Below are 20507 nucleotides of genomic sequence, written 5' to 3'. Positions count from 1 at the left end.
GGGGTGGAACAGAAAGGGGGTGGCAGTGGCAGGGCAGAGAGACACTGAAAGATGAGGCTGGAGAGGGTACCGGGCATGTGCAGGAGATCCAGGTTGCAGCCACTAATAGGTTCCACACAGAGAACGGCGTGTCCAGGCTGCAGTGGCTTATACAGGAATGGGTGGAACCAGGAGACCAATGACCAGGCTTTGTGGTCCTCCAGGCAAGAGGTGACGGTGGCTCAGGTGAGGAGTGGACATACGTATTTTGGAGACTAAGGTCAAAAACGAATTAAATGGGGAGGGGCTGAGGGAGAAGGAGGTGCCACGATTGACTCCCAGGCTTCTGGCATGAACAGTGGGGGGCAACCTCAGAAATGAGCACAGCACTAAGGGGAAGTGGGGGCAAATGTGCTAACAGCTTATCCTGCTAGCAGTTTGGGGAAGGATTTTTTTTTTTTTTTAACAGGGCTGGAATTTGCACAGTGGCCCCCTCTCTCCTTCCAGTAGGATGGGTGGGTTGGTGGTCACAGAAGGTTGGAGAGTCCACGTGGGACAGAGCAATTTGGGGTTCAACAATGGTAGGCTGGAGCCCCATTGGGTTCCTGGTTTCTGGTTATTTAAAGAAGTCATCAGGAGTGAGTGAGTGAGTGTGTGTGTGTGTGTGTGTGTGTGTGTGTGTGTGTGTCCATGTCCCTGTAACTGGCTTTGGAGAAGGAGAGACTGTTGCTTTAAGAGCTGGGGCAGCTCCTTCAAGTCAGTCACCTGTGTCACCATCTCTGCGTTGAGAAGTCCTTCATGGCCCTCCTGCTCTTCTGTCTTTGGTGTGTGAACTGAGACTGGTGGTTCTGTGTGAAGTTTAAGAGGAAACTGGGCTCCTGGGGAAGAGACCCTGGGGCAGAGGTCATTACAGCCAAGCAGGTTTTCGGATTTGACCTGGGGGCTGGGAAGGAATGCTGGACAGAGGCCGCCAGGGGAGCAAAGGATCTCTTACCCTGGGAGGGGAAACGGGGACAGTGCTGGGTTGTCACCTGGCACAGCAGAATGGAAGCCTGGTATACTTTCCTGGTGCCACATCTTGGGATTCACACTTGTCCTGTGTTCCTCACGCGGCTTGTGCATCCCTTGTCTTGTTCCTCAGCTTTGTAGTCTCACCACTGCCCTGGGAAATACAGCAAAAGCATAAAAACAGACATATACTAGGAGTGTTACACTAATGCTCTACAGGGGTCAGCCAACGTTTCCTGTGAAGGGCCTATAATAGGTTCCTATTGCTGCTGTAACAAATTACCACAAAATTAGTGCCTTAAAAAATACACATTTATTACCTTCCCATTCTGTGGGTCAGGAGTTAAAAAATTCAGGTGTTGGCTGGGCGGCACTCCTTCGAGGCTCTAGGGGAGAATATCTGTCCTGGCCTTTTCTAGCTTCTAGATCAGTGGTTCTCAACCTTTCTAATGCCGCGACCCTTTAATACAGTTCCTCATGTTGTGGTGACCCCCAACCATAAAATTATTTTTGTTGCTACTTCATAAGTGTAATTTTGCTACTGTTAATGAAGCGTAATGTAAATATCTGTGTTTTCCGATGGTCTTAGGCGACCCTGCTAGCGGATCTCAACCTGTGGGTCATGACCCACAGGTTGAGAACCACTGCTGTAGAGCCTAAGACCATCGGAAAACACAGATATTTACATTACGGTTCTCAACAGCAGCGATTCTGTTGAGAACCATAATGTAAACACAGATATTTACATTACAATTCTCTACAGCAGTGGTTCTCAACCTGTGGGTCATGACCCACAGGTTGAGAACCGCTAGCAGGGTCGCCTAAGACCATTGGAAAACACAGATATTTACATTACGCTTCATTAACGGTAGCAAAATTACACTTATGAAGTAGCAACAAAAATAATTTTATGGTTGGGGGTCACCACAACATGAGGAACTGTATTAAAGGGTCGTTTGCCTCTATTCCTTAGCTTGTGGCCCCTCCTTCATCATCAAAGCCAGCAGAGCAATCTTTAAAGCTCTCTTTCTGTCCCACTCTCGCTCTCTTTCTTGCTTCCTCCCTCCCTCTTCCTCTCTTTCTCTGTCTTTCTCTCCCCCTCTACCCCCTTTTCATCCCTCTCACCCTTTCACCTCTGCTTCCTTTCTCATATCTCTGCTCTGACCTTCCTGCCTCCGTTTGATAAGGACCCTGTGATTACATTGGGCCCACATGCTAATTCAGGGTACTCTCTCCATTTCCAGAGCCTTCCCTTAATCACACCTTTGGGGTTAAGGACATGGACATCGTCGAGGGGGGCATTTTTCTGCCTCCCACAGGGCCAGATAGTCAGTATTTTAGGTTTTGCAGACCACACACTCTGTCACAACTGCTGAACCCTGCCACTGCAGGATGAGAGCAGGTATGGACCACGGGTGATGAATGAGCGTGCTATGTCCCAATAAAACTTCCTTCATGGATAGGGAAACTGCATTTCATATAATTTCACATGTCACAAAATGCTATTCTTTTGATTGTTTTAAACACTTAAAAATGTGAAAAGCATTCTTAGCGGTGGCCTGGATTTGGCTCCCGGGCGATGGTGGCTGCCCTCTGCTCTAGATGCTTAATGTCCTTTAACATGTGCAAGGCCCCTACCAGGTAGGTGTAATTATTAGAGAAGTAGTTTGCCACATGCCTGGACGTTGGCAGGTGGGGCCGCTGGCGCTGGAGTTCTTAACCACTGGTCCTCTTTGCTGGGTCAAGCCAGTATGTGGCTGCTTCCCCCCAGATGTGGGCATTAGCTTCCCAGTAGACCCAGGAAGTCTGGGCTTACCTCCCTTTAAAATCCCTAGGCCCTTGCCAGGCCAGTGTGGCTCAGGGGTTGAGTGTTGACCTGTGAACCAAGAGGTCATGGTTTGATTCCTGGTCAGGGCACATGCCTGGGTTACGGGCTCGATCCCCAGTGGGGGGCCTGTAGGAGGCAGCCGATCAATGATTCTCATCATTGATGTTTTTATCTCTCTCTTCTTCCTTCCTCTCTGAAATCAATAAAAATATATATATAAAAATCTTTGGGCTCTGCTGTTATCACTTGCAAATTGCATCTGGAAAACTTCTTACTGAGGGAAACCTGTACAGGTGTTGCAAAAAGACTGTGGGCTTTGGTACCTGAGCTCTCGTGTGGGGCTCTGAAGCACGGGAACATAGCCTATGCTCATTTGCTTGTGGTATCTTGCCACCTCCCAGGACATAAGGAAGCCTGTCCTGATGGCAAAGGATGCTTACGCTTTATTGTCTTTCTTCCTATGTTTTTGAGTGTAGGAACATCTGAAGGTTGTTGCAAAAAGGCCTTTGGGGTTTTGTGACGGTGAGCTAATCAGGTTTGAGAATTCCAGGACCTCACCAGAAATGGCTGTAAGCCTCTGTGGCCGGGCTTTCTCCCCATGGGCAGAGCTATGGGTGAGGAGCCCTCCGCTGGGGGAGACTGGAGAGCCCAAGTCGTCCTGGAATCTCGGTTGGGAGTTGCTAGGCATCTTCTTTCTGATTCTCTCCTGTTGCCCTATCTTATTCCTTTCATTTATACTTCACGTGAGCTGTTCCTTCTGCCTGGACGGCGTGTCCTTCATCTCTGCAGTGAGGTAACTGGCTCCTTGCTCTTCAGATTTCAACTCTTTGACACCTCTTCAGGGAAGTCCTCCCTGCCCAGGTTTAATCCTCTGAACACAGGTTCTTCACAGTACCAGCTACCTCTCCATTCATAGCATGTATCACAGTTGGCCATTTTACATTTGTCTGTGGTTACTTGATTGATTCCTGTCCCTTCACTGGCAACTTCATGATCTAGTAGTGACCTCAGAGGGTGGTGGCTGTACCCAATTTGGATTTGCTCCCCGTTGAGCCCCCAGGAGACTAGCACAGTGCCTGGCACATATTAGTAACTCAATACACATTTGGATACACAGATGAATAAATAAATGACCTTTAGCAAATATGTTCCTCTTTCTAAAATGGGGGCAGTTATATCTCCTTTACCTAACTTCAAAAAAAAAGTTGAGAATCACATAAGAGCCCTCTAAGGGCAACAAACATGCATCTATAAGGAATTACCCATGGTTGACCATTCAGGCTTGGCAGAACAAAGATATCCTGGCATCCCTCATACCAACCCAAACTCAAGTTCAAGGAGAGGTGGTAGGTCCTCACGGGAGCACGCTTACAGGGAGGGTATAGAGCTAGCCTGCCCCATTCTGCCCCAGGTTTGAGTCCTGGCACCACCTGTTTGTCTCTTTGCCCTGGCATTGTCTGTGAACTTGACCTCTAGGCCTTCATGGCTCCAAGTACGGCTCATGACCTCTGTACTCTGATCACCCAGGGGATATCTGCCTGGGCTGCCCTGGCTGTGGGGGTCCCCAGCTTCACACTGCACTGTCTGGGGTCTCTGGTTGCTTCTACCCCAGAGATCTCTGTCACAGGCAGAGACATAGTCAACGTCACCCTGTGAGATTGCACAAGTTATTAAGATGAGGAATGTTGAAAGATTAGATTTATGACAGCCAACGGTGGATTATGAAGAATAATTTATCAAATGTCAGTGCCCGCAGCCTACAATTTACAGAAGGTTTGCTTAAGCTGGGCACTGCCCCCTCCCCCATCTCTAATGAATGACAGATCTAATGGATGGCTTCCCAGGCTGGCCAGCCACACAGGGTGTTTATCTGCTTTTTATTAATCATTATTATCACAACATTTCCATAGAGTCCCTCCAACCACAGCTGTCGACATGCCCAGCACCAGGGAGGCCCCTTCGGCCACCTTGAAGTAACGGCAGCCACGTCTGGGACCAGCTGGAAGGCCCAAGGTCCCTCAACAAGAATAGGTTAGGGCAGTGGTCGGCAACCTGTGGCTCGCGAGCCACATGCGGCTCTTTGGCCCCTTGAGTGAGGCTCTTCCACAAAATACCACGGCCTGGGCGAGTCTATTTTGAAGAAGTGGCGTTAGAAGAAGTTTAAGTTTAAAAAATTTGGCTCTCAAAAGAAATTTCAATCGTTGTACTGTTGATATTTGGCTCTGTTGACTAATGAGTTTGCCGACCACTGGGTTAGGGAAAGTGGAACCTCACCTCCATTTGTTAATTATGTGTTAGGATGCAATGCTGAGCAAAAATGGAAGTCTACAGTCTAGAAGGGAAGAGGGAGATTAAGCAAAAACAAACCAGGCAAAGTGCAGCTCTTGAGGACATGTGAACTCTGGGAATGTACACAGGGAGGCTTCTTTGAGGAGGTGTCAGTTGAGCTATGATTTGAAGGATGAGTAGGAGTTACCTGAATGAGGAGGAAAGAGGGGAACCTTCTGGGCAGAGCAGACAGCATGTGCAAAGGTCCTGCAGCAGGCAGGGAGGGAGTGTGCTGGTGTTAGGAAGAGGCAGAGAGAGCTGGGGTCAGAGGGGAGAGATGGGGCAGGAGAGGTGGGCAGGGTCAGACCCTGTGGGTCATGTAAAAGATTTTGTCACTGGGAAGCTGGTGAAGCGGTTTAAGCAGAGAAAAGTGACATAATCAGCTTATGTTTGGAAAATTCACCTTAGCTGTATGTGGAGGCTGGGTCAGAGGGGGGAGGAATGCAGGTGGGTGTGTCAGTCAGGAGGCCGGCACAGCCTCTGGCTCAATGAGGGTGGTCACTGACAGGGCAGAACCGGGGGCCTAGAATTGCTGGCTGTGCAGGGCTCTTGTCATTGTACCACTCTGATCTCTCCCTGGGGGCGTCAGATGGGGCACCACTACTCCTGCTAGTTATTGGGGTCTTCTATAAGCTGTACTCCAGACACTTTATGTATGTTGTTTCATACAACAACTCAGTGAGCTTGGTATTAAAACTCCCATTTTATAAAGAGAAAACTGAGGTCAGGAGGGGCTATATAACTGCTGGAACTGGTGCACATTGGAGCCAGAATTTCAGCCTGGGCATTGGACGAAGAGCTTGCATTGGAGTCATTGTCCTTACTGCCTCTCAGGCCCCTTCTCTTGGCCAGCTGGTGGGCCCACAGCTAACGGAGGGTGTGGCTGGTCCCGGCTTCTTGTTTCTCCTTTTGTCAGCTGCTTGTCACCTTCTTATGGGAGGAGAGAAGCTCGATCTGTCCTGTGATGCCCTGGGCAGAGTCAGGTGACCAATTAGGTCCTGTACCTGGAGGCTCTTTAGCCAATTGGTAAGAGTTGAGCATTATGCCACTCTCCGTGTTAAATAGGAACACTGGTGATTTCTGGGGTTCACCCTTGTCAAAAAGGCCTCAGGTTCTGCCATTATCACTTCATTCTTTCTTCCCAGCTTGGCAGTAGCAATACCTCTTTTTTTTAAAAATATATTTTATTGATTTTTTACAGAGAGGAAGGGAGAGGGATAGAGAGTTAGAAACATCGATGAGAGAGAAACATCGATCAGCTGCCTCCTGCACACCTCCTACTGGGGATGTGCCCGCAACCAAGGTATATGCCCTTGACCGGAATCGAACCTGGGACCCTTCAGTCCCCAGGCCGACGCTCTATCCACTGAGCCACACCAGTCAGGGCAGCAATACCTCTTAGCTCTGCAGAACCGACAGTTCGATTTTTCTGAACCTCAGAAAGAACAGATTCCATGGAAGACAAGGTCTACGTGTTCTTGAGCTGTTTCTTTTGTTATTTTTATTGTGGGAAGCTGGGGATAGGAGTACTCCCACCCTGAGGCAGGGCAGCTATGGAGCGGGGGTGGGGGGTGGGGAAAGGGAGAGACACTTGGGTGCCTGTCCTCTTCCGGGTACCCCCAGGGTCTACATGGTGATATTGGAGGTCCCCTCTTACCTAGCTAGAGAGCCTCTTTGGGGTTGGGCGAAGCAGCTGTGGGCAGGGGCACTGTCTCTAGCAGGCCCTGCTGAAATGCAGGTGTGTTTTTCAGAGGTAGTTGCTTTTTGCTGGACTGAGGTCTCCTCCTGGCCAGAGACTGTGTCTGTTTTGTTGGCCCACATACCAGCATGGTTTCTGGCATGTGATATTTTCTAGCCTGCAGTAAATACAGGGTGGGCCAAAGTGGGTTAACAGTTGTTTGTATGGAGAAAATACAATAATTAATAAATAACAATATAAGAATAAACTCTGTTTCACATGTTCACAACTGTAAAGCTACTTTTGTCCCACCCTGTATTTGTTGACTGGCTGAAGCTAAGGAATGGCACATTGGTTTCATTTTATACATTCACGCTAGTGGCTGCCTGGAGCATTAGGTTGAAAGAGATTCTGAGGCATCTCTGGGCCCAGCAGAAAGGAATGCTGCGATTGTGAGGCCTGGCATGGGTATGTTTGGGGTGTATTAATGAGCTATTGCTGCATAACAAATGACCCCAAAACTTAGCATCTTAAAACAACAAACTTTTGACTTCTTAGTTTGTGTGGGTCAGGAATTTGGGAGTGGCTCCCTGGAAGGTTTTGGCTCAGAGTCTCTCATGAGGGTGCAGTGAGGATGTCGGCTGAAGCGGTGTCATCTGAAGGCCTGGGTGGGGAAGGAGGAGCTGCTACCAAGGTGGCTCACTGTTGCCAGGCGGCCTTGGTTCCCGATCACCTGGACTCTCCACAGGCTGCCTCAGTGTCCTGACAGGGCAGCTGGCTTCCCCTGGAGCAGGTGATCTGAGAGGGAGCAAGGAGGACGTCATAGTGACAGTCTCAGAAGTCAGACACTATCACTTCCTCCAGATGCTGTTGGTTAGGAGTGTGTCTTGAAGTCCAGCTCACTCTCAAGGCATGAGAAATAGGCTCCACCTCTCAAAAACAGGAGTATTTAGCCGAAACCGGTTTGGCTCAGTGGATAGAGTGGCAGCCTGCGGACTGAAAGGTCCCAGGTTCGATTCCGGTCAAGGGCATGTACATTGGTTGCGGGCACATCCCCGGTTGGGGGTGTGCAGGAGGCAGCTGGTCGATGTTTCTCTCTCATCGATGTTTCTAGCTCTCTATCCCTCTCCCTTCCTCTCTGTAAAAAATCAATAAATATATATTTAAAAAAAACAACACAGGAGTATTTAAAAATGTATGGACATATTTTAAAACCACCAGAGGGGGAATGAGGGTGCATGTGCCACCCATATGCTGTTACTGTCAGGTGTTATCTTGGAAAGTACAGGAATGACCCTGAACAGGTGGGATATAAGCTAGGCATGTTTAAGCGGTAGAAAAAGGAATTGCAGCAAAATGGGTTATCAGCCACTAGGGTGACTGAGAGGTAGGGGTGCCTGGGGCAGGTCCCTGGGAAAAGATGCTGAGAGGAGGTGATGAGTTTCAAGCAGAGGCAGGTCAGAGGTGGTGGTAGGTTTTCCACCCAAGATGGCAGTGCTTTACAGAACCCTAGCTGGCTGGAGCTATCTTGTCTGCCTCAGTTGGGAGGAGGGGTACGGGGTGGGGAAGGTTCACTCCAGCCACTCTGTTAGCTCAGGGACTGGTCTTTCTCCCCATCAGTCTGTGGTAGATGTCTGCAGCCATGTGTGAGGGGGGCCATTTCAGGGCCTGGAGAGCCAGATGTTCTTTACTGCTGATGCCATGGTGTCCTGGACAGTCTCCCCAGCTCCTAAGTGGGAGCGGCCTGGCCTTGGTATTTAGGCCTGGACCTGCCTGCTTTGAGTAGGCCCCTGTCTTCATCTGCAGTCAGCCAGCTCAGGGCTTGTTAGACTTGCTAGCATTGCCTTACAGCGATGTGGTTTCTGAACCCAGAATAGGTGTGATGTGAATGAGTATGAGGACAACAGGATGGAATAGGTGAAACTGGGCCATCTTGGAAAAATCCAGGACATCTCCCATTTTGTAACTGGTGAGTCAGTCCCCACAGGGACCCGAGCGAGGCTGGCTGGGCTCACGTGGAACTCCCAGGAGTCACACTGTGGCTTCTCCAGAAGATTCTGACTTCCTTCACCTTATGCTGGGCAGAATGTAGCCCCTGGCCAGTGTTTGGCTGCTCAGTGTGAACATTGCCTAGTCACCTGGCTTCGTGGGAATCTGCACGCTGACTTTTCTGGAGTCTCTCTCTGCCCTGCACTGGGGCACAATGTCACGTGGTCTCCGATTCCCGGACCCCAGCTGAAGAGCCTGCTCAAGTCTTCACTTGAGCCCCAGCCTGCAGGCCCCTGGGGGTGACACATTGTTTCCTGCCCTTCTCATGTTTTCTGCTCTAAAAAAAACAACACCCTAAATCTCCCCACACACCTCTAAAAAAACAGACCATACAAAGCTAGAGAAACTTTTTTCCTGATTATTTTTCCTTTTTTAGACAAGGACATAGATATATTTGAATCATGGGCCGACAGTAATTAAAAAGCACATAACTAGTCATTTTAAAATGCAGTTGTTTTACTTAATTGATTTTGCCGCCAGACCCAGAGGAAAATAAAAGGTAGTGTGTGTGCGTGTGGAGTGGAGGGGTGTGGGGGGGAGACAAAGCCTTAGGGGAGAGAGGTTTCTGCACTGACTGGAGGCAGCCGAGGCCCATCTTGAATCTAATTGCTGCCCATGCCGCAGTTTGTTTCTGCTAATGGTTTTCTGCTGAAAGGGCTGGGGGACCAGGCCTGATTGGAGGGGGGTTGCATTTGTTTCAGCTGCGTAGGGGGTGTAATTCTGCTTTCAGGACAGGGTCTGTTTTTTCTTCCTATCTATCAGCTTAAAGTACTTCCATTGAACACTTTGAATCAAGGTTCCATTTAGAGATACTTTATTCATATTTAATTATAGGCTGTAGCACCAATCTTTAATTACCTTTATTATAAGCCAGCTAGGAACATCCACTAGCAATCAGTTATTGTGTGTGTGTGTGTGTGTGTGTGTGTGTGTGTGTGTGTAAGCATAGGAGGGTATGGGTGTGTGGCTTGCTCTTTGATAGATAGGGAACAGATGGCTGCAGGGGCCCTGGGAGGTGGTGGGCAGGCTGGGGTGGGGTGGGGTACCTGCCTGACAGGCTCCCTGTGCCAAGTGAGTGGTGCACCGCATCCTCACTTCCCATGCCTGTCTTTGCTTCCACTGGTCAGATTGGGAATTTGGACAAGTCCTCAGAGCTGGGCCTTGTTCAGGGTGCTGAGTTGACAGTTGGGTTTGGGACCCCTTCCATCCCCCGGTGGGAGCAGGGAATTATGGGAGGCCCCCTTCCTATTCCTTGGGGATAGGGTGGACCAGGCTTCCTCTTACCCTGGAGATTGGGATGCTTGCTTCAGCCCTTTCCTTTCTCCACTTCCCCTTGGAGTGCTCTTGGCAGCTGTTTTTTGCACACATCCCTAGCGATGCAATGACTCTGCAATGTCCCTGCAATGACACTGATTTGAAGACGGGTTGTCCGTCTCAGCGAATGAGCCAGTGTTCCCAGGGAGTGAGGTCAGGTCACTCCCAAGTCCCTTTGCAGTGGGGAGATTGGGCTGTCCCATCTGCCTGGGAGGTGAGGGTGCTGGTACATAGCTCTGCTCCTGAAAATGTTCTTGGTGCTCCTTCAGGAACTCCAGAGGGTTCCCAAGAGAACTAATGGTGATCTCATTATGTATCGGCCGGGAACGTTGCTGAAGTTCTCCTCTTCTATTCCTGGATCCCTGTCCCAGCTAGAGAATGGGGAGAGGAGGGAACTCACACTTACTGAGCCTCTTGGGGATGCCTGGCACCATGCCTGTGTTTCTTCAATTTATTGCAGCTGAGGCAGAGAACACACTGTATCAGTCAGAGCCCCTTCTGCTGTGTGTGACAGAAAACAACTCAAACTGACTTAAGCCAAAAAAAAAAAAAAGGAAGGAATTATAGGGTGGGCATTCAGGCATGGCTAGATCAAGGGACTCAACCATTGTGATTAGGATTTACTCTTTCTGTCTCTTGGCTTTGTTTTCCTCTTTGTTGCTACTATGTGACTTCAGGCATCTCTAGGCTTCAAGTTCAATTTTAGCAGAAAGAAAGAATCCCTTCTTCTACAGTTCAAACAAAAGTAAAACGGTTGAGTCTGATTGGACCAGTTGGGTCATATGTCTATCTCAGAACCAATCATTGTGGTCCAGAGTATTCAGGGTTCTGATTGGCCAGGCTCACCCTGGAGTAACGTAGGTAAACCTTACACTTGACATGCGCTTTTCCATTTGAGACCTTTGGATTAGTAGGCGTGTGGGATCTGGAAGACCCAGTCATTTCAAAGGGAAGAAAGAGTTCATCCAGTTCTTCTCCAATGGAGAGAATAGTGGATTCAGTCCTTCAACAAATCTTTGTTTGTCAATGACTAGTTCCAGCCCCGTTCTAGGTGCAGGGAATTCAACATTGAACAAAATATACAAAAGTGCCCACTGGGAGTTGATATTCTAATGAGTTATATATGGTTGGTGGTCCTTGCATTGTCTTAATCCAAGTTCCAGGATAAAGGGTCTTGTGCAGAGAGATTCAAGGTGATTCTGGGGGTCGATGATATGAGAAGAATATGGCCCTCAGGGAGCCTAGAACTCACAGAGGAGAGAAAAAGATGGGTGCATGGTTGGGGCAGAAGAGGAAAGTGGGCACTGGGAGGGGTATAGATCAAAACCCAATGAGGAAGGAGGGGGCAGGGAAGCTAATCCGTACCATCTCGTGACAGTGAAGTGTAGGCCCCTCCCAAGTTGCCTGGACCTTTGGCCTCCACAGGATGTTGATAAATGGGATGGAGTTCAGTGAAAGCTAAAAGATGATGACAGGGCTGGAGGGAGTGATTTATGAGACAAGATTAGCAAAGTGATGGTGCAGCCTAGCAAATGGGATGGGTTGGTGGCTGTGGGTCATCTAACTTCTGGAGTCCAAGGAGGGGAGAGGCGCTGAGGGGCTGGGTGTTTGCTGCAGAAGGGGACAGAGGGAGGTGGGGGCACAGCCTGCCAACCTGGATGTGTGAGAAGAAGAGGAGGTGTGTGACTATCCACATACACATTTGGGTAGCTGTGTGTGTGAATGTCTTGACTTTCCGGCATTGTGAGGCTACCGAGGGACTTCAGGAAACAGAGGGGATGAGTATTTCAGCCTTGGCCGACCTTGCGAAAGATTTTTGGGGACCTCCTTCCCATCTGGTAGGATATTTATATCTGGATCATGTAGGTGTGATCACTCAAGTCAGAAAGGCTTTTTCCTTCAGGAAAATTGGTATGGCATTTCTTTTACTTTTCTTTCTTTCTTTTTCTTTTTTTTTAAAAAAATGTGTCTATTGATTTCAGGGAGAGGAAGGGAGATATAGAAACATCAGTGAGAGAGAATCATGGATTGGTTGCCTCCTGCAAGTCCCCTACTGGGGATCAATGTGCCCTGACCAGAAATAGAACTGTGACCTCCAGGTTCATGAGTTGATGCTCAACCACTTAGCCACGCCGGCTGGGTGGTATGGCATTTCTAATCACAAAAGAGGGAAGGCAGAAGGAAAGAGAAGATGGAAGAATAAGGGTATATGTTCCATTTCATAGAGAAAACGAGGCATGGAAAGGGCAGGGGATCTACCCACGGCTACCTTTGGGTGGCACTGCAGGTGAGGACCAAGGGCAAGGTTCAGGCCTGCAGCCCTGGGATCTCTGCCAGGTGTCTGAGCTGAGAATGGGCTTGGGGAACCATGTTGAGGTTGCTGTTCAGCAGGAATATGAGGTGGTTATGGGGTGTGCAGTCTCCAGCCAGGGTTCCTTGAACTCTCCAGGTTGGCGTGGTGGGAAGTATTCCATCTGACCCATGTCTTGGGCTGTCCTGGGCCCAGATTCTGTTAACTTTTAATTATCTAGACCAGTGGTCGGCAAACTCATTAGTTAACAGGGCCAAATATCAACAGTACAATGACTGAAATTTCTTTTGAGAGCCAAATTTTTTAAACTTAAGACTATATAGGTAGGTACATTGTTATTAACTTAATTAGGGCACTCCTAAGCTGGCCTTTGCTAAAAACTCAAGGGGCCAAAGAGCCGCATGTGGCTCATGAGCCGCAGTTTGCTGACCACTGATCTAGACTAATAAAAGGGTAATATGCTAATTAGATTGGGTCAACCGGTCATCTTCCGGACATCTGACTTCCTCCGGACAAAGCCATGGTGGTGGGGGCCTAGGCAGAGGTAGTTAGGGGCAAGATCAGGCTGGCAAGGGAGAGCAGTTAGGGGCGAGATCAGGCTGGCAGGGGGTTAGGGGCGAGATCAGGCTGGCAGGGGGTTAGGGGTGAGATCAGGCTGGCAGGGGGTTAGGGGCGATCAGGCTGGCAGGGGAGGGCAGTTGGGGGCAATCAGGTTGGCAAGGGAGGGCAGTTAGGGGCGAGATCAGGCTGGCAGGGGGTTAGGGGCGAGATCAGGCTGGCAGGGGGTTAGGGGTGAGATCAGGCTGGCAGGGGTTTAGGGGCGATCAGGCTGGCAGGGGAGGGCAGTTGGGGGCAATCAGGTTGGCAAGGGAGGGCAGTTGGGGGTGAGATCAGGCTGGCAGGGGAGGGCAGTTGGGGGCAACTGGCCTACAGGGGAGGGAAGTTGGGGGCAACCAGGCCAGCAGGGGAGGACAGTTGGGGGCGACCAGGCCTGCAGGGGAGGGCCATGGGGGTGACCAGGCCCACAGGGATTGGGCCTAAACTGGCAGTTGGACATCCCCTGAGGGGTCCCAGATTGGAGAGGGTGCAGGCTTGGCTGAGGGACTCCCCCACCCCATGCACAAATTTTGTGCACTGGGCTTCTAGTATCCATATGTAAGAACCTGGGAGACACCATAGTAGGTAATTACATGGGTGGATTATGCACATTTCTGTACATTCTAGATCAGCAATCACCAACCTTTTGGACCTCACGGACCACCGGTTGACGACTGCTGCTCCAAAGGTTTCCTTAAACCAGCGGTTGCCAACCTTTCAGACCTCATGGACCACCAGTGGTCTGTGGACCACTGGTTGGTGACCGCTGTTCTAGATAGCACTTCTTTGGCCTTAAATGGAAGTGCTCAGGGCACCTTTGTACACGTGTGAGAACACACTCTCCAATGTGTTTTCTGTCTCACTCCCTCCATATGCCTGGTGCGAATCTCTGGCAGCAGGAGCTGGGCTGACATACAACTGACAGAGAAGAAAATCTGTGGTGGGGGCATCAGGCAGCACAGCTCTGGCCTGTCCTCCTGGCCCCTTTCACTGAATTCAGTCATCTTAATTGTTCCACCCTCTCTCTACTCTTGACAGATCCCTGATTTGTTTGTGAGCTTTGATGACACCCCTATGGGGGCCGCTTCCCTGGCCCAGGTCCATAAGGCAGTGCTGCATGACGGGCGGACAGTGGCTGTGAAGGTCCAGCACCCTAAGGTGCAGATGCAGAGCTCAAAGGACATTCTCCTGATGGAGGTGAGAACCTTCCCTTTTACCTGCCTTCCTCCTCATTCTGTGATTCAGGCAGTACCAGGGAAACTGGCCCCAGGCTGGTGGGTAGGTGTGGCCCTTTGAGCAGCAGTGGCAGAGAGGAGGTAGCATGACAGTGCTGTGACCATGCGACTCAGGGCTGGGTTGGTCAGTTCCTTCTGATTTGTTCCTGGGAACGGCATGTGGGTGGCCTCAGAACACTGAACAGCCACTGGGACCAAGGGGACCTCAGGAGGATGGCGTAAAAATGAGATGAACTAGAGGTGATTTCCTTGGGGGTGGAAACATTATATCTTAATTTGTTAAGTTATAATGAAAGAGAGCATGTGGACAGCCAAGGGATATAAAAATGACAGGAGAGCATGTGGTGTCAGCTGGGTGGCTTGACGGGAACTGGAGGACCCACTTCAAGGTGGCCCACTCACGTGGCTGGCAAGTGGGTGCTGGCTGTTGGCGGGGAGCTCAGCCAGGGCTATGGGCCACGGCCACAGGTCCTCTCCAGGTCATCTCTCCACGGTGTCTTGGGCTTCCCCACAGCATGGCTGCCGGGTTCTCAGAGTGAGTGAAGTGCTGCCTAAGAGAATAAGGCTGAAAGCCCATCCTAGTTTTATGATCTCACCTTGGCCGTCATGCAGGCTGCTTCCTCCTCACTTTATTGGTAATAGCAGGAGTCACGGAGGCCCCCTTTGAGAAAGGGGTGGGAAATAGACTTACTTCTGGATGGGGCTTGGCATGGTTCTAGAGCATTAGAGTGGGAGATATCGTTGCAGCCATTTTGGAAAATACAGCCTGCCAAGAATTACACACTGTCGTCAAAGGGGAGATGAATGAGTGGCACTCTAAGAAGGGCCTGTTAGATTTGGAGTGCTTGGGAAGAGCAAGGAGAGTGGGGTGAGTGGGTGAAGGAGGATTGAGGCCCAGGGAATGGGGACAAGTTAACGTAGATTACTCTTCTCACGTTGCACCATCGGTGGTGGGGGAGTGAGAATGTAGGTCAGTGCAGAGCCAGGATTAGAGGTCAGTCAGGCAGCCACTGGACTGGCAGCAGCAGAGAGAGGGATTGAAGGTTCAGGAGAGAGCAAGTTACTCATAGGTATGGTCCAGAAGGAGACTCGGGGGACGGATTGTAAGGGTGCAGGTGGAACCAGCAGCCTTTGTTTGGAGGCTGGAGGAAAGTGGTCAGGCTGGGTAAAGACAGGTGTGTGGGGCAGAGGGGCCGATGGGGGGAAAGGTGGGCAGCTGAGTTGTACCAGCCTAATAGCCTCTATTTTTTTTCTCTGAGGTAGGAGGCAAGACAATCTGCTGAGAAAGAGGGGGTAGGAGGTGGCTTTGGAGGCTCTAATAGGGGGGAAGGTTTGAAATAGTTGCTAGAAGAGAGAAGGATTGCTGAGTGGCCCTGGGAATCACCCTGGAAACGTAGGTTTTCTGGAACACCTGTCGATGGCTATGGAATGGCCATTGCTGGGAGGGACCGGGGGTCTTGGAGGATCCCCCGCTGTCCTGAGACCCAGCAGCTGCTCCTGCGTCAGGTGGGAACCTGCCTCTGGCCAGCCGTGTTGTCAGGAGGACAGCTGACACTGTTTTCTCTGCTCAGAGCCTCGCTGGCTCCCTAAGTAATGGTGGCCGTAGGGTCAATCGCAATAATAGCAGTGATAAAGATTTGGCATCTTCTGGAGATAAACATCAGATGCTTTTCTCGGGAAGAGCAGCCTAATGGCCATGTGCAGAATACAAAGTGGCTTCTTCACACGGCTGAGGCCATGCTGGGGCTGGGATCATAGACAGATCAGATTCCTGTACTCACAGCCTTCAGCAGAGAGGCTGGAACCGAGGCCTGAGGTCACCATCTCCATGAGCCATCAGCATTACCAACAGTACCAGGTGGCACTGCCTTCTCACTGGACACATCTCTGGTGGAAATATTCTACCTGGGTCATCCTTCTCTGCTGTAAAGCTAAGAAGAGCCTGACTGGAAAGCTCATTTTATTTTATATTTGAAATTAGTGTCGTTTTTCTGAGTCCAGACCTAAACTGGCCTTGGTTTTAGGAATGAAAACCCCAGAATGGTGCTCAGGGATGCTTGGCAGGAGAAGAATGATTTCTAGGGGGTTTTAGGGTCACCTTAGCCACCAGAAACTTGGAGACAAAGGGCAGGCAAAACCACTGGAGCCAAGGGGACAGCCTTTCAGTGCTTCCTTTCATGACAGGTCCAGGTGTTGTGAGCCCTTATCCTTCCCTCCCACTGCCCACTATTGTTCATCTCTCCTCTCTGACCCAGTGATTGATCACAGCATGGCCTTGAGAGGAAGACTATCTGATCAAAGTAATTCATACTAAGGAGAGAGTGACTAATAGGATTAACCTATGGATATTTGCAGTTTAAGAAATCCTATACAGCCCTAGCTGGTTTGGCTCAGTGGATAAAGCTTCGGCCTGCTGACTGAAGGGTCTCAGGTTCGATTCTGGTCAAGGGCACATGTCTGGGTCGTGGGCTCAGTCTCCTGTAAGGGGGGTGCAGGAGGCAGCTGATCAATGATTCTCTCTCATCATTGATACTTCTATCTCTATCCCTTTCCCTTCCTCTCTGAAATCAATAAAAAGATATTAAAAAAAAAAAGAAATCCTATACAATATAAGGCTAATATGCAAAATGACCAAACGGCATAATGACCGGTTGCTATGATGCACACTGACCACCAGGGGGTAGACGCGCAATGTAGGAGCTGCCCCCTGGTGGTCAGTGTGCTCCCACAGGGGGAGCGCAGCTCAGCTGAAAGCTGGGCTCATGGCTGGTGAGTGCAGCAGTGGTGGCTGGAGCCTCTTCTGCCTCCGTTGCAGGTGGGCGGTAAGGAGCAAGGGTCCTGGACTGTGAGAGCCCTGGACCGAGATAGGGATTTCTGATTGCCAGCTTAGGCCCAATCCCTGGGGCCTAAGCCGGCAGGCAGCCATCTCCCGAGGGGTCCCGGATTGCGAGAGGGTGCAGGTCGGGCTGAGGGATCCCCTTCCCCTCCAGTGCACATATGTCATGCACCGAGCCTCTAGTGAGCTTATAAATCCAAATGCATATCTGCTGTGAGGTCTATAGGAGTTAGGCTTTTGAGAGCGAGGAGTGGGGACTACTGGTTGTATCATTAGGATGTCGTTGGCCAAGGTATCAGAAAATTCAACTAAAAGTGGGGTAAATAATCGTAACCTATATTATCTCACATTTTAAGACTTCTGGTGGTCGTGTCAACTTTTCCATTGTTGACTAACCTAGTACTTTGTGTGTTTTTTTTAATCTTCACCTGAGCATATTTTTCCATTGTTTTTTAGGGAGAGTGGAAGAGAGAGGGAAAGACAGAGAGAAATATTGATGTGAGAGAAACACATCGATTGGTTGTCTCCTGTATGTACCCTGACCAGGACCCATATTGGGGAGGAGCCTGCAATCGAGGTACATGTCCTTGACCGGAATGGACCCTGGGACCCTTTGGTCCACAGGCTGACTCTCTATCCACTGAGCCAAACCAGTTAGGGCTTTGTGGTTTTTAAGGACCTAGGTTCCTTTGGTCTTCCACTCTTCCATTCTGGCTTGTCCTTCCAAGGTAATGCCCTTCATGGTCCCCAAACAGCAGCAGTAGTTTCTGCTATTACAAGTCGATGACATCTGGATGCTGAAGAGGTCCTGTTTCTTTTCTCATATTCCTTACAAAAAGGAGCCCCTCAGTAGAATCCCCTTCATTTCTCACTGGCCAGAAGTTGGCCATGTGTCCCAGCCTAAATCGGTCTTGGTGAGAGAAAGACCACTCTGATTGGCTTACTGACCATTCATGGCTCACCTTGTCAGGTAAAGGACTGCCTTCCTTGAAGGACATGAGAGATGCACATATTTGAAGTTCTGTTAGCCAGGACAGTGGGGGACATGGCTTTTGTGTTGGCACTCAATAGCATGTGCTACCCTTGTGTTTTGTGTCTCTTGTGAGCGTGCCTCTCCTCTTGGGAGAAGGGGACAGCCTCTGGGGTAGACTGTTGAATGGTGATAGAGAAGTGAAGGCAGGCTCTCAGTAAATGGTGTTTGATGAACCGGATGATGTGGGTGACTTTGCACAAAAGAGAGAGGCACAGCCAAGGGTGTTTTTTGGCTTTGTCATTATCACCTGATATTGTCCCTTTAGTAGCTGGGGCAACTCTACTTCTAGATGCACGGCCAGTGACTCTTATTGATTTGAGTGGCTGTCCAGAGCCAGACTAATTGGGCCCAGAGATTGGAACAATGATTCAGCAGGAAGGGGGAACTGACAAGGCAGAGTCCACCCTTGGCGGGCTGCTGGCGGGCTGGCTTTGCAGCAGCTCCTGCCTGCCCACAATAGCAGGGAGCTCAGTTGCCAGGCACTGTGTTCTCACTGTTTGAGAGCAGGGCAGGATTTGGATGACCTGGGAACCGGGGGTGAGATCTGATCCCCACATCTCGATGGTGACACCATCCTGTTATGTCTCAAGATTCTGAGTTTGATGCTGAGCACCCCCTGGCACTATCACCCCCTAAAGACTCTATAACTCATGGCCAGGCACCCTGCCCTCAGTGTACCACCTGTCCCCAACATGCTCTTCAGTCTTGGGATGGGACTCTGGTCTGAGCACCAGAATCTGACCCCCCATTTGATGCCACCCATCCCATCCCAAGGGTTTCTAAAAAGAAAGGCCTGTGATAGTCATATTTTTGACTTTTTTGGAACCACATTTTCAGGAAATGCAGCTGTCATCTCATTTCTTTTCTGAATGTGTTGATTGAACAGTAGGTGGCTAGGTAATGTTTGTGTGTGGCACAGAATCCAACGGTTGATTTTATTTTTAAAGATATATATATCTTTAAAAACCCAGAGATGTAAACAACCCCACGGAAACTTTTCTTCACCCTGTATTTCTGTTTTCTAAAAAGTGTACACTTTAACAACTTATCAGAACAAAGATAAGCCCATGAGCGCCGAGTTATTTACATAGCTTCGAATTGATTTTCGATCCTTGTCAAACACCCATTTCTACCAGTTTGGGTTTGCACAGGTGTTCTATTTTGTGTGCTCTTGCCCATAGAACGTTATTTCTTTTATAATATATAATAACTTGATAACAGGAACTTGCATTTCAGCTGCCTGTTACAGTTTACAAAGCTCTTTTTATGCCTTATCACAAGCTTCCTATTGTATCATTTTGTATTGTATTGCATGAGACAGGGCTGCATAAAGAAAGAAGGAAAAAAACAACAACCAACAAAACACCTGGGTCCAAGTCCTGCATTTGAAATTACAAGCTACATGACCTTGAGAAGTACTTCAACCTACTGGAACCGGTTTCCTTCTCTGTGAAATGGGCACGCAGAGGATGAAATGAGGACCTACATATAAAGTGCCTTGCAGCACAGTGCCTGGCATATAGTGGGTACTAAATCATAATCCCCCACCCTCCCTCTTTTGCTATTATCAATAACAGTCAAGTTTTCAAGCTTTTATGTGACTCTTAATTTTTCCATTATATTTCTGTGTGGCCCACAATTGATTTTCCCTCCTGTGAGCCAGTGACACTATAGGAAAATAATTTCATTATTCTATCTTGAAGGAGGTATTAACTGTTGAATATACCTTGATTGATTCATAAGGTTCCAAATGGAGTAGAAAATTCTCAGGCATTCCAAAACGGTGGTTGCCCAAAATTTGGAGATAATCCCCTTTCCCACCAAAATCTCAGAAATAGAACAATTTAATCCATTTGAATAACACACATGTGAATATATAATTATTTCTGGGGAGAGGACAAATCCTTTGAAATGTTCATTTGTTCATTCATTTATTCATTCACTGACTTATTCACGTGAATATTCAATAAACATCTGCCGTGTATTGAGTACGTGCTAGACACTGCTGAAAATATTGGCTGTTGGAAGAATTTTATGGAGAAAATACATTTTGGAAGAAAAATAAAAAAGTCAAATTGATAACAACACCTGTTTTATTTTAGTTGATTGCATCTGTTGTCAAAAAAGAAAAACTTAAGTGAATCTACTTAGGGAAGGCTTTTAAGAAGGGAATTGAATGAAAACAGAAGGTGAAACTGAGTTTTATTTATTTTCCTCAGCCAAGAAAAGTTTTAGACTTGGATCAGACAGTGACTTGGACCAGACAGTGCTTAATCTGACCCTTCTCCTCATTCCCTGAATTATGTGCAAA

The 20507-nt window shown here is 49.0% G+C and overlaps 1 protein-coding gene across 1 annotated transcript in view; it reads left to right on the top strand.

Moving 5' to 3' along the window:
• ADCK1 (aarF domain containing kinase 1) overlaps positions 1 to 20507 on the top strand; it is a 105756-nt gene that overhangs the window by 53459 nt on the left and 31790 nt on the right. Inside the window, exon 5 of the mRNA XM_028141300.2 lies at positions 14131 to 14289. Within this exon, the coding sequence (XP_027997101.2) occupies positions 14131 to 14289 (159 nt within the window). The remainder of the gene's footprint in view (positions 1 to 14130; positions 14290 to 20507) is intronic.

This window comes from Eptesicus fuscus, chromosome 5 (genome assembly GCF_027574615.1).
Source record: "Eptesicus fuscus isolate TK198812 chromosome 5, DD_ASM_mEF_20220401, whole genome shotgun sequence".
Lineage (NCBI taxonomy): Eukaryota > Metazoa > Chordata > Mammalia > Chiroptera > Vespertilionidae > Eptesicus > Eptesicus fuscus.
Note: the sequence above shows the minus strand (reverse complement) of the source record. Positions and strands in the feature narration are given on the sequence as shown.